General features: G+C 43.8%; 1 protein-coding gene across 1 annotated transcript in view; it reads right to left on the bottom strand.

Moving 5' to 3' along the window:
• RFT1 (RFT1 homolog) overlaps window positions 1-2439 on the bottom strand; it is a 37482-nt gene extending 35043 nt beyond the window's left edge. The window contains exon 1 of the mRNA XM_056524066.1: window positions 1826-2439. Within this exon, the coding sequence (XP_056380041.1) occupies window positions 1826-1891 (66 nt within the window). The 5' untranslated portion in view covers window positions 1892-2439. The remainder of the gene's footprint in view (window positions 1-1825) is intronic.
• Between the last annotated feature and the right edge of the window lie 12646 nt (window positions 2440-15085).

Genomic DNA, 15085 nt, shown 5'->3' with positions numbered 1-15085 from the left:
TGATGACACCTGTCTCGGGAACTGTCCAGAGTAGAAGCAAATCCCCATAGCAAACCTCTTCTACTCTGTGCAGTTCCCGAAACAAGCAGAGATGTCAGCAGAGAGCATTGTTGCCAGACAGAAAAGAACAACTCAACTTCAGCAGCTGATAATTATTGGAAGGATTAAGATTTTTTTAATAGAAGTAATTTACAAATCTGTTTACCTTTCTGGAGCCAGTTGATATATAAAAAAGTTTTTTCCTGGAATACCCCTTTAAATTCTCCCCCCAGAGGCTTAAAACATGGCGTTTATGCACCCTAACATACAAATCTTCTTCTCTTTATTTTTTTTTATCCGGTTAATCGAAATCATACTCTATTATGAAAATAATGGTTGGATGCAGCCCTATTGCCGTGTCGCTGTAACGTTGCGACAAAAAACTCATTCAGTATAATCACTAACAGTGTAATCTTCTGTGGTATCCCGGTACCGTATTGCATAACGTACCTTGGTTAGGGGTCCCCAAAGTCAGAGTTCCTAGTAACTGTGGGGTTCCGCTTCTTTAGTCATCCCCTAGTCACCCCTCATATAGTTAATATATTTCTAAAATAAATGTAAATACTGTATAGAAAGTGTATACTTACCTTGCATAGCGTCGCAGGGTCATGTGACTATGGTTTAGTCTCTATGGTAGGTAAAAGGACCTTTGGAGGTTCATGGGTGATGTAATACCCACAATGCCTTGTAAAGCTGATTGACAGATGGTGTGGACCAATCCTAAAACGGCCAGCCCCCGCCCATATAAGGGAGCTGCAGCCAATAGACGCTCTCTTGTTCCTGAGCTGCAAAGCAAGCAGCATCTCTTCTGCTCTTGGGTTTCTGACACTTCATGAGGACAGATCTCCGCAACTTACAACGACAAATACTAGGCCACAGCCTGCCAGCCTCGGCCTGAAGCTAAACAGGGAGTTCTTACAACTTCCCCGCTACTTCTAGCAAGACCCTGGACCTAAACATAACCCTAAATCCAGCGGATCTGCGCATACTAAATCCTACTAAGCTAAAGAACTTGGGAACAAAAGTCCCAACCATACGTCAATCTCAGCTGAGCTGTATATAGACTCTGTTATAAAGACTGTTCCTGTATTCGCATGTTACAGAAAATCTTCAGTAAAGTTTACGCAAGTTTTCAGCAAAGCTCTGGGTGTGGACAATACTTTATTCTGCGTCTACCTATCGCTCTTGGGAAGGGTGGCGATAGGCCAAACCATACAGCATTTAACCCTCACCCTGGCGTCACGACTGACAAGAGTTAATTATAACCGTGATATACCTCACAGCAACACCCCAACTGACATACACCCCCCAAGGCACCACACTTGTGTGTGAGATGGGGGTGTAACATACTACACATTGATATCCCAGGCATGCTCTAGTTGTTGCCCAACTAAAACTCCCACAACTGCCAGGACATGCTGGGAGCTGTAGTTTTATAACAGCTGGAGAGCCACTGAACCCCTTAACCAGACAATAGGAAGTATAGCGACGTCCCACAAGGTTGACGCCTTAGTAGTAGATAAAGTTAGGGAGCCTACTGTGATCTGTAATCTATTTATATTATACAGCAGTATTCTCCATTCTAACTGCAGCAAAACTACAACTCCCAGCATGCTGGGAGTTGTAGTTACACTCTAAACTGTCCTTTCTACCCATAGCAACCAATCAGAACTCAGCTTTCAGTTTTAAAATTGCTCTGGTTAAGAAAAGCAGCGTTCTGATTGGTTGCCATAGGCAACAGTTTATCTCCCCAAAGGTCCTGTCCCACATACTGATCAGACTGTACCTGCAGGACCATGGTAGACGATGCCAGCTTGGTGGTGTCCTGGAGGACATGGTGCTGAGGTGCCATTCCGCAGACAAGCTGTCATCTATACCAGGTGGGCAGAGATCAGCTGATCACACTGTACGGGACTACCAGGAAGAATCAGTCCTAGTGGGTGAAGGACCTTTCGTGATGTCATGACCATGTGACCAGTCACGTGTGCAGGTGTGGTCAGGATGCCGGTAGTGGTTGTCGCTTGTTCTTGTGTGAATGGAAGGAGCAGGATTCAAGCAGTTTGATGTTTAGTGATTGGTTGGGGTTGGAGTGTAGGGTGCGGTACAGCGCATAGAGGAATGACGTGTCTATAGGATGTAGCAGAGCTGTGTGTGTATAGATGTACTGTATATCTGTGTATGAAGGATTCGTGTAGCAGAGCTGTGTGTGTATAGATGTACTGTATATCTGTGTATGAAGGATTCGTGTAGCAGAGCTGTGTGTGTATATTGATGTACTGTATATCTGTGTATGAAGGATTCATGTAGCAGAGCTGTGTGTGTATATGTACTGTATATCTGTGTATGAAGGATTCGTGTAGCAGAGCTGTGTGTGTATATGTACTGTATATCTGTGTATGAAGGATTCATGTAGCAGAGCTGTGTGTGTATATGTACTGTATATCTGTGTATGAAGGATTCATGTAGCAGAGCTGTGTGTGTATATGTACTGTATATCTGTGTATGAAGGATTCATGTAGCAGAGCTGTGTGTGTACATACTGTACATCTGTGTATGAAACATTAATGTAGCAGAGCTGTGTATGTGCTTTACGCTAGATTCACACCGCCGTTTGCATCTGATCTGTTAAGGGTCCGATCGTTATGGACCCTAAAACGGTTCAGATGCAAATGGCTACTACCTGGTCTTGACGGACCTCATTCACTTGCACGGGGTCCTTCGTTTACCCAGTAATTTTACAGGATTTTAGTGGAGAAAACAATACTGCTTGCACTATTTTTTTCTCTGCTTAACTTGCGTCCTACTGGCGGAATTGCCGATGGAACTCTGAATAGCAGAGTCTGTCGCCAATGTGAATGAGGCCGGCCGCCCCGTTAATAAATGTCTGTTCTGCAATCCGTTTGATCATTTTTAAACGGCTGTAAAATAATCCCATTGATGTCAATGGGATTTTCTTTTATAATCCTTTATCACCCGTTTGCACACATTTGCTTCCTGATCCGTTTTTTTTTTTTTGACAGGAGAAAAGATGGTGCACGCAGTATTTTTTCTCCCCTCAAAAATAACGGAATAGAAACGGATATTATAAATTTTACATTGAAGTCTATGGCAAATGGATGAACCTTTAATGTCCTCCATTTGCCCCCGGTTTATAGTATCCGTTTTTGTACTATTATTACTTGTGAGCATGCTCAGAAGAGGTGACATCAGCAGACTCCTGCAGTGCTGAGGGACTTCCACTTCTCCCATCATGGAACAGACTCCTTTTATGATGGGAGTAGTAGTTCTCCCAGCTGCGGGAGTCTGCCACCGGCTGGGGAGGCTGCATTAGTGTTTAAACTACTACCCCCATCATGGAAAAGAGTCTGTTCCATGTTGGGGGTAGTAATACAGGGGCTGACGGATTGATTGCACCGGCTCTCACTTCTGAGACCCGATGCGATCAGCAGTTATTAGACGGAAGCGGGCAGCATGCTTCGCTCCCCTGCAATGTATGTACAGTGTATACTTTCATTTTAAATCCCCCTCTGGGAGCTCTGAATGGCCGGCACTGAGTAGCCATTCAGGGCTTCTGGCGGGGTTTTTCAACTACTACTGAGACCCCCAAATTTATGCCCCCATGCATATTTATAATAATGTATTGGCCCGGTATGCATATCCTTATTCCCCCCCCCCCCCCCCCCCGTGTCCTTATTTCCCCTCCCAGTGCTTGCTCCTCTTCTTGGAGCAGGGCAGCAGCAGCACATGTCGGGAACCGGCGGCGGTGAAAGAATTAATGAATGAAGCCAACATGTCCCGCATGTAGGCTTCATTCATTCACTGCTGCGCGACATGTCCCTGCTGCTGCCCTGCTCCTACTAGCGCAATCAGAGCGCACCGCCGGGATATGTCTATTCTCTGCTGCTCATCTCCGTCGGGTACAGAAATGAGCAAAAGAAAATAGGCATGTCCCGGCGGTGCGCTCTGATTGCGCTAGTAGGAGCAGGGCAGCAGCAGGGACATGTCGCGCAGCAGTGAATGAATGAAGCCTACATGCGGGACATGTTAGCGTCATTCATTCACCGCCGCCAGTTGCGGGATACAGTGTGGTCCCCAACCCTAATCTCCTGTCCTAGCCCTCAGGGATGAGCAACGAGTGCCCAGTGGGTAATTCCCCATAGGGGACTAAACCTCAGCTAGTCTTTTACCCTGAACGTTTGGCACTAACAAGGGCGGCCCCCATGCCTCTGGATCTGCCCCTACTCTATCTAGAGTGAATGGGTAAGAACACTAACATAGTGCTAAACACAATAACATAAATGTGCAAATATACAAACTTGAGTGCTAAGATATGAAAACAACAACAAGCATTTGTTAGTCATATATCAACCCTCAATCCTCTTATGCCTGCGTTTCTGGTTTTTGCATTGTTGGGGCCACTATGTGTATCAGTTTTATCTGTTAACCAATTAAAGGGTATGTTTTAATATTTAGTATAAGCACCCCAGTTTTGATAATAATGTTAGACTTTGGCAGGCTGGGCATGCTGGGAGTAGTAGTTTTGTAACAGTTGGAGAGTTGCAGTTTGGGGACCACCAGTCTGTGGAATGAATGGAGAGTCCCCTTCTAGCTCCACTATTTCGGTCATCAATTTAAAGGGGTTGTCTTGTTAAGTGTCTTTGTAGACCATGGTAAGGCTGTCCCCATAACTTTACTTTAGGGTGCATCTTGGAAGTTAAAAATGAGGGGGTAGTTTTTTTCGTGGCGTGTTTTTTTCAGGCCAAAAAAAGTCAAACAAAAATTGTATGTGTTCGCAGACTAAAGCAACTTTATGGAAATGAATAATAATCAGTACAGTATGAAGAGCGCCACAGAGGATATCAGTAGAATTGCCCCCCCCCCCCCCCCGTAATCTTTACTGCTCATTTACATTGCACCGAAACGTACCACTGTTTGTTTCTTTGCCACACGTGGGATTTCAAATCCTATTGGAAAAATGTGCACTGTATAAGGGTCTGCTGAAATACACTTACGACAAGCTATAGAAGGGACAAGGTAACACATCTAGACTGACCATAATGGATCTCAAAGGGTGTCAGCAGCTAGATATATGGGGGATGGGTGCATTTGTAAAGGGGGTTGTTTTTGTTTGTTTTTTATAACAACCCATTTCAATGATAACATTTCTAATTCTATAGTTCTACAGCCACCACAAGGGGGAGCATAGGTTCTCACTACAGATGGGGCCTATACTGTATAAATGTGTATACAGTAAGCGCCATCTAGTGGTCACGGAAGGCCTCACTTTACGTCTTAAAGAAGAAATGCGACAGAAAACTTTTAACATCCCCTGTGCCCGGGTTGCAAAAACAACAACAACAACAAAAAACTTTAGCTCACGTTCCCCCCCTTGTCCCGATATCGGCGTCCCATTCCTCCGGCGCTGCTCGAGTCCCTTCTTCTTAGACTTGGACCGTCACACTGCAGTCAGCGTATCGCCTGCCGCAGCAATGTCCCGCCTCAGCCGGTGATAGACTGAGTGCATTGTCATGTAAGGAGCTCGGGCCCAGCCTTCTCCCTGCTGCCCAGGCTCTTTACATGACAATGCACTCAGCCTATCACCGGCCAAGGCGGGACATTGCTGTCAACGGCAATACGCTGATTGCAGCGTGACGGTCCAAGCCTAAGAAGCAGGGACCCAAGCAGTGCCGGCGCAACGCGGGAACGTAGGAAGGTGAGAGTTTTATTTATTTTATTTTTTTTGCAGCCCGGACACAGGGGATGTTAAGTTTTCCGCCACATTTCTCCTTTAAAGGGGTACTACAGACTTAAACTTAGAATGATCGGACCCCCCGCGAACTCGGGAACAGGACCCGGCTCTGAGTGAAAAGCGCATGTGGTAGACGGCAAGTGCCCCATTGATTTCTATGGGAGCTCCGAGGATACCGGAGTCCAGAATTTGGGCATCATCGGTTCTCCCATTGAAATGAATGGAGTGTGTGCCATCTAGCGGTAGACGACGTGCGCTCCTCACTGAGTGAGACAGGGTTCAGTTCCGTAGATTGTGGGGGTCCCAGCGGTCGAACCCCCTGCGATCAGCTACTAATCTCCCAGCCTTTGGATTGGGGATAAGTTAATTGTGGCTGCAGTACTCCTTTACACTATACAGGGGAAGAATTCTGGACCTACAAGGGGTCATTCCCATATACCAGGCGACACGGCTCAGTTTCCAGCGTAGTAGAAAAACATGGTGGGAAACTGATGCCAGAACTGATCCTATTGTTGTCAATGTGGTTGTTCCTGGCATCTGGGGTAGAACCCCTCTAGATATAATGAGAAATGTAAAATGATTTTCAGCTTTTGTCCATCAGTGTTCTTTAGAACCCCTCTAGACCACTGTTTCCAAAACAAGGTGCCTCCAGCTGTTGCAAAACTACAACTCCCAGCATGCTCGAACAACAATTAGCTCACAGTGTTAGAAATCCTCTCGGGAAGGGGCGTGTCTCTCCTTGTGGTGGGAGGTGATTGGTGTGTGGTAGAAGGGGGCGTGTCCCTCCCTTTTGGTGGTGGGAGGTGATTGGTGTGTGGTGGGAGGTGATTGGTGTGTCTGCTCATGCAGCCTTGTCCATAACTCATCTCTTGTCCATGACTCATGGACAAGCCTGATGTTTCTGCAGGACTGGTTAGTGTCCCAGTAGGTATGAGGGACACTAACTATGAAGGACCTAATGGTGGCATTTTCAGGAGCCGTTTTCTTTTTTTCAATATTCAAAATTTTTTAAGCTGCCTAATTACAAAAGTTCTTTAATTTTCATCAGTAACAACATATAAAAAGTTTTTGGATCTGGCAGTGCACATTTAAATAAAAACAAAAACCTGAGGGTGATCCTCCAGACATGTTCAGATTTTGAACTTGAACCAACAGATATGAGGATTATAAGGGTAGAAAAACACAGGAAATCACCACAAGGGTTTGGCGCATTTCAGCTACATGTGGTGCCGGATTGTTTGTGATCACCCTTACAAATATGTAGAAATTTGTTGCTATGGGCAACTGCACCACTCTTCCTCTACACAGGTGCAATAAATCTACCCCTACATGTTAACCCAGCCTTAAAGGGTTACTGCAGTGAAAAGTAACTTATCCCTTATCCACTGGATCTACTGAACGGCCTTTGCTTTCTGAGAGGAGCGCAAGGTGGAGTCGGCACTCGCTCTCTTAATTTCTACGGGAGTGCCGAAGATGCCTGAGCACAGTACTTGGGTCTCTTCGGCTCCCTATAGAGAATGAATGGAGCATTTGCCGACCTCTCAAAGAGCCAGGGCCTGTTCAGGAAATCACGGAGGGGCCCCTTGTGATCTGACACTTATCCCCTCTCGTGTAGAGAGGGGATAGGTTACTTTCCGCTGCAGTATGTGTTTTTGTTTAATAAAAAAAAGAGACAACAAAGTTATAATTTTAATAAATATTTAATTTCTAATAATTATTATTATCATTGCCCTATTATTACTTTCATGCTATCTTTATATTTATACTCAAAGTATATTTTATTACTAGTCCTTTGAAATCCTTATTAAAGGGGTACTCCGTCCCTAGACATCTTATCCCCTATCCAAAGGACAGGGGATAAAATGTCTGATCGCGGGGGACCCCCGTGATCTATGTGCAGTACCCGACATTTGTTTAGAACGCTTGGAGTGGGCAGCGGGGGTCATGAAGTCACTGTCATGCCCCTCGTGACATCACGCCACGCCTCCCCAATGCAAGTCTAGACTTGCATTGAGCGATCCTGACATGATGTCACGAGGGGCGTGGCAGTGATGTCACGACCCCCGCCGCCTGCTCCAAGCGTTCGGAACAAAATGTTCCGAACACTGGGGCAGCAGAGTACCCCTTTTAAGCTGTTGATGAAGAAAAAGGCGAAAACCCCTGGTCACATTCAGCCTGTTCGTGCTACAGGGAGAAAATTTCTTCTTGACCCCGTGAAAAGGCGATCGGTCCTAAGGCCCTGGATCAAAGCTGCTGATTCCTTTAGTCACTTTACTAATTATTGTATTTAACCTAAACACTGCTAGTAATGTGTGTGTGTGTGTGTGTGTATATATATATATATATATATATATATCCGGATCTGGACCGCTGTCTGCCAGTTGATTACCCCTGGCCTAGGTCTTATTTTCGGGGTAGGGCTTATATTGCAGCCCACCCTGATAATCCTGCTAGGGCTTACTTTCGGGGTAGGGTTTATTTTTGGGGAAACAGGGTGTGTGTGTATATATATATATATATATATATATATATATATATATTTACTAATAGATAACTGTTACAGTTATTTTAACTATATTCTTTATTATAGATATTTCTATTGTTGTTTTTCTGTAACTATAATGTAGGTCCTTATCCCTAAAGCTGTTGATCCAGAAGAAGACAAAAACCCCTGGACACATTTAGACAATTCATGTCTCAGGGGACAAAATCCTTCCTGACCCCGGGAAAAGGCGATCGGTCCTTAGACCCTGGATCAGAGCTGTGTTATAATTAATTTACTAATTATTATAGTTAAAAGGGTTCTCCACCATAAGGTGATTTTAGTATGTACCTGGCAGGCAGTAATGGACATGCTTAGGAAGGATCCACTCTCGTCTTGGGGCTAAATGGCTATGTTGTGAGTTTACCATAACACTGTGGCTAGCTTTTTGTGAACTGGTATTTTCTGTTTCAGTTTTCTTTTTTGCCTAGAAATCCCATAATTCTATTTTCCTCCCTCCCACACATCAGCCACCCCAACCATTGAAACATAAATGAGCTGCATCCATTCAAAAGACCTGGAATACCCCTTTAATTTCCCTAACTACTCCTGTTATTATACTGTACATTATATTTCTATACTTATTAGATTATTATATTAATGTTATTATTGAAAATCATAATAATATACTCTTTATTATGCTATCATAATATTATCATTATTACTACTATTAATTCTATAGTTTTTTTTTTTAAATATAACTATAATGTAGGTCCCTGTCTCTAAAGCTGTTGATCCAGAAGAAGGCAAAAACCCCTGGACACATTCAGCCAATTCATGTCTTAGGGTAAAAATTTCATCCTGACCCCGGGAAAAGGCGATTGGTTCTAAGACCCTAGATCACAGCTGTAATTACCCTTACTACTCCTGTTATTATACTGTACATGATATTTCTATTCTTATTATTAGATTAGTATAGTAATGTTACTATTATGATGATTGATTATTAATATACTCTTCATTATGCTATCATTTTATCATCTTTATTACTACTGTTATTTCCATAGGTTTTGTTTTTCTTACTATAACTATAAATTAATAAATAAGGTCCCTATTCCTAAAGCTGTTGATCCAGGGGCAAAAAACCCTGGACACATTCAGCCAATTCATGTTCCTGACCTCAGGAAAAGGCGATCAGTTCAAGGACCCTGGATCAAACCACCTGATTTTGTTTTTAACTATCATTTTGAACCATTAGGCTACGTTTCCACTTGGGTTATTTTTCCTGCATTTTTTTTGTGTGAAAAAAAAAAACGCCAGAAAAAACGCCAGTGCAATTTCTTGCGTCTGACATTTTTATTTGGCGTTTTTACTGGCATTTTTGCATTTGAGTGAAAATAGCATTTTTTGGCCCCTTTGGCGTTTTTTTTTTTTAAATTAGTTGGGTACCAAAAAAAAAAAGGATGCAGTAGTGATGGAAAAAATGTATTTAACGAAATTTATATATTTTTCATAACAAAATTTTTATTCTATTCTTAAATTTTTATTCTTTAACCACTAAAAATGTGTCCGACAATAATAAAAAATGTAGTGTGTGTGTGTGTGTGTGTGTGTGTGTGTGTTCACTTTTTTTCCTCATTTTCTTAAATATTTTTTAGGTAGTACTACTACTCCCAGCATGGAACACACTGTCCCATTATGTGAGTAGTAGTTCCTGTACTAATAGACATATCGCCCCGGGTGTCACACCTGACACCCGATGCGATCGTCCATAATATAGCGGAGATGTGGAGCGGCTCTATACAGCGCTCACATCTCTGCACCATACTCTGGCCAGTGATGTTAATAGAACATCACTTATTCATATTTCCCACCCAGATTGGGGATTGGCTGGATGGTTGCATCCAATCACAGCTCTCAGCGGGAAATATGAATGAGGTAGTGGCCGGAGTACAGAGCAGAGATGCGAGCGCAGGAAAAAAAAAAAGCCGCTCTGCATCCCTGAAGGATGATCGCAGCAGGTGTCAGGAGTGACATCCGCTGTGATCTGTCCTCAACTGCAGGTACTACTGCTCCCAACATGGAACACATTCTGCTCCATCCTGGGAGCTGTAGTATCTGCATTAATAGACAGATCACAGCGAGTGTAACTCCTGACACCCCCTGTGATCCTCCTGTATAATGTATAGATGCGGCCGGCCACTCTTCTATGGTCCCCTGCACTGATGTATATATACACCTATTCATATTTCCCACAGAGTGCTGTGATTGGCTGGAATCATTTGGCCAATCACAGCTCTCTGCAGGAAATATGAATATGTGTATATATCCAGGAGTGCAGGGGACCATAGAAGAGCAGCTGCATCTATACATTATACAGAAGGATCGCAACGGACCTGGGGCGATCTGTCAATTAGTACAGGTATTACTACTCCCATCATGGAACAGTGTGTTCCATGCTGGGAGTAGTAGTACTACCTAAAAAATGTAAAATAATTTTTTTTAAATTATTGTTGACTACATTTTTAGTGCCCTGCCCGCCCCCTGTTTAAAAATTAATTAAAATGTTGTTATAATAAAGATACATTTCATTAAATACAATTTTTTCTGTTTCTTTTTTAATATTTTTTCTTAATGGTACCCTACGAAATGTTATTTAAAAAAAAAAGGTATCTCAATCACTTTTCTGGATCGCTAAAGTCCAAAAAAGAATAAAAACTGACAGCAAAAATGCCAAAGTTAAAACCCACATGTCATTTTTCTTGGCGTTTTTATACTCCCATAGACTTCTATGGGAGAAATCGCCAGGAGTTCAAGGAAAAAAACGCCATAAGCTGAACATGCTGCAACTTTGCAAAGCCGCCAAGGAGCTGAAAAACTGGAAAAAAGAGTGAAAAAATGCCAAAAGGATTTAAAAAAACGCCAAACTGAAAAACACAGTGGAAAAAGAATTTTGCAATTACTCATTGATTTACAGCTAACATCTGGCCTCAGCATTTTTTGGCTGAAAAAAACGCCATCCATGTGGCAGAATTGGCGTTTTTCTTGGCTTTCCAAAAAACAAGTGGAAACTTTGCCTTAGGGTAGGGTCACACATGCTGTATTTTGCTGAATATTTGCTGCTGCATATTTTCCCACTCGTTGAAGTCAATAGGTAGCAAAATCAGCTGCAGAAAATATGCAGCAAAATATGAGACTTGTGACCCAAAACACACCAAGTCCACTGTGGATTAGAAGTTGAGGTTGCAAAATTGCAGATTTTGCACATTTTTTTACAGATTACACTTTTTTTCTTTCTTTATTACTTCTGTAGTACAAAACCTAACATTATCATTATTATTTTAGAAGTCTAAATATTAATTTTAATAACTGAAGTTTTGGTAATGCTAAACAGATATTGCTGTATTTTGTGTTACGGCAAAACAGGCTGTTTGGCCAGACAGCAGTCAAAAAGTATAGTCCATTATTAAAGCCGAGGTCAAAGCCAGAAGATCAGTCCTTCGTAACAGGAGCATTCCAATATGCTGTTACTTGTAGTCCACTATTGCATTTTTCTGTGTTATTCTTTGCACAGATAACATCTGGTAACAGGCGTCTTCATTCCCTAGTAAGGACCGGCGCTGCTGATCTGGTGTTACAGTCATGGCTCTTTTATGTTTTAACATGCTGCAGAACTGAAAGCCAGTATTGTAGGGGGTCCTCCAGTGGTTTTGCAGTCACCTCCAATGCATGATGGCACAGCATCGGTAGATGGTGTCCTGGGCGATGGTGCGGTTCTCTTAAAGGAGTACTCCGGGATCCAAAAATTGTCATTCAGACAGGCAGCAGTAAAAAAATAAAGAGATACATACCTGCTGTCGCTCCCCCGGTGTCTCCAGTACAGTGTCCATTTTAGGAAATCGTCAGCCGTACCTCCGTCTTTCATCAGGCTAAACAGCGTCCCGCCTCCTCCCTCGGACCAATCTCCATCAGGTGTCAGCCGCAACTCCCTCCTCCCATTTGTCATCCTAAAGTCTCTGATCCAAAACTCTGTCATCCCTCAGACGAAAAAGATTCCTGCCGTGTAGCAGAGCCGAGTCAGTGTCGGCTCTCTGCTATACTGGTTCTGCTGTACATGCTATTCAATGTCGGCTCTGCTATGCGTCTGAGGGAGAATCGTCTGAGGCATGACGGCGTTTTGGATGAGGGACTTTCGGATGAGGGAGTTATGGCTGAAGGATGATAGCGATTGGTGTGAGGGAGGAGGCAGGATGCCGTTTCGCCTGACGGAGGACGGAGTTACGACTGACAGCAATTGGTCCGAGGAAGGAGGTGGGATGCCGTTTCACCTGATGGAGGACAGAGGTACGGCTGATGACTGATGATGTCCTAAAATGGACACCGTACTCCAGTTACCCGATCCGGCCTCCGCTGCGATCCTCTTCCTGGTTGGCGGTGGTCGGTGAGTCCTACTGCACTCAACCAATCACCGACCACAGCGAAGTCCCGCCTCGGCCAACGATAGGCTGAGCGGCAGTGTGATGTTTTCGGCCCCGGCAGCAAGTGAAATTCAAAAAGTAAAAAACAGAGGGTTGTGCAGCTCACAATTAACTAGCCGAGGTAAGGAGGTTGTACACCTACACCAGGTGTTATACATTTAAAGCAATATTTTCAAACCGTAACCAACCCCTCAAGACTAGTATCAGTTACCTGATACATAGATGAAAAATTGTATAAATAATAATAGTAAATAGCTGGATCGTGGTTCAGTCATAAGATACAATTTTTTATTAAATGTATAAAATTATTTCATATCTACTGAGGAAAGGGCTGTGTTCTACATATAAGAGCCCTGAAATGCGTTTTTGTACGACTACATCACCGATATTCAATACTCACCTATTTTGAAGGATTGACTTCTGGTTAAAGCAGCTCTACCATCCAAGTCCAAGATCCAGACAGCATTGCCAAGCGCCTGAGACTTTACACGCCATCAGGATACCACGAGGTCTGCACTCGTTCACCACTAGATTCCAACTATAGCAAGAGATCCCGGGAGAGGCTTCCATTCAAACTAGTCTGTGGCAGGCAGACCGCCGTGGTGACGCATGCCAGCGTCTTTCACCACCCGAGACTTGCGGACCTCACTATTCATCCTCAGGTGACGATACAGTGGGACTTTTATCAGGCTTGTAACTATAACCTACTTATCTTTCTTAATATATCAGGATCCCATATCATTTACGGGACTTTAATCCAATTCTGGACTATCAGTTGCCGGATTACCGAAAGTGACACTAATTCAAAAAGTGTCAGTTTGAATATGTCTGGTGCGTAGGAGGGGAGGGATGTGATAGCGTGACAACAGCCGCTACCCACCACCATATAAGTAACAAGTTATCCTAAGGGTAGGTCCACACTGTGTTCCTGACACTGTTAATTGTATCCGTCGGCATTCCACCAAGAACGAGAACAGTGGACCCCATTCACTTCCGAAAGGAGTGACTCTGTTCAGGACGTATCTGCTATTTTAAGCGAACTCATGACGGGGGCTATTGATGGCGGCAGGAGTGCAGTGTGGACCTACCCTTAGGGTTGGGTCGCATGTAACACATAAAAACACGCTGTGGATCTGCCAATGACCGAGCCTAGAGTGAGCCCCCTGCCTGTGCACGCACATAGCAGCAATCCGCCGCTAAGAGCACACACAGGGATCTGCGCGACTGTAGTAAACTGTGCATGCAGATTGCTGCTACGAGCGGGCGCAGGCAGGGGGCTCATTCAAGGGTCGTCTGCGCATCCGTAGTGTAAAATACCTTTCCGATCCGTTACGCGTGACCCTACCCATATAAAGTTTCTAGTAAATTGACAACTAGGCCTAAGGCAGTGTTTCCCAACCAGGGTGCCTCCAGCTTGTTGTAAAACTACAACTCCCACCATGCCTATCTTAGTACTGCTGTAAAGGTAGAATGGGACGTGTGTATAAAACCGTATCACTGACAGAATAATGCCGCCACTGCCCATGCGTGTGCAGTTTCCTCTACATGTAGAAGCTTTATTTTGGGACTCTGGGGGAGATTTATCAAAACCTGTCCAGAGGAAAATTTGCTGAGTTGCCCATAGCAACCAATCAGATCGCTTCTTTCATTTTTGAAAAGGCCTCTGAAAAATGAAAGAAGCGATCTGATTGGTTGCTATGGGCAACTCAGCAACTTTTCCTTTCCACAGGTTTTGATAAATCTCCCCCTCTATCCTTAGGGCTGTGAGAAGCAGGGGGAGATTTATCAAAACTTGTGCAGAGGAAAATTTTAAGGGGTACTCCACTGGGCAGAGTCCCGAAAGCTGTGTGCGCACTGCAGGGGTCGGCCATGTGACTTTGTGACGTCATGCCATGTCCACTCAATGCAAGTCTATGGGAGGGGGCGTGGCGGCTGCCACGCCCCCTCCCATAGACTTGCATTGAGGGGGCGGGATGTGATGTCACGAGGGGCGTGTCTGACCCCCGCAGCAGGTGCACACAGCATTCGGAACTAAATGTTCTGAACTCTGACCAGTGGAGTACCCCTTTAACCAGTTGCCCAAAGCAACCAATCATTTTCCAGAGAGGTTTTTTTTTTTTATTTTTTTTTTAAATAAAAGAAGCAATCTGGTTGCTATGGGTAACTGGTCAACTTTTCCTCTGTACAGATTTTAATAAATCTCCCTCTAAATGCTTCACTATGCACTAATACAATACACTTTAATGCTTTTCTACCAGTGAATTGTATGAGGGATCACAGAATGAAAAATGCAAGAAAAAAGTTTAATACAATGTACAAGAAAATAAAAGGTCAAAA

This window comes from Hyla sarda, chromosome 6 (genome assembly GCF_029499605.1).
Source record: "Hyla sarda isolate aHylSar1 chromosome 6, aHylSar1.hap1, whole genome shotgun sequence".
Classification (NCBI taxonomy): domain Eukaryota; kingdom Metazoa; phylum Chordata; class Amphibia; order Anura; family Hylidae; genus Hyla; species Hyla sarda.
This window is presented reverse-complemented; position numbering and strand designations above follow the sequence as displayed.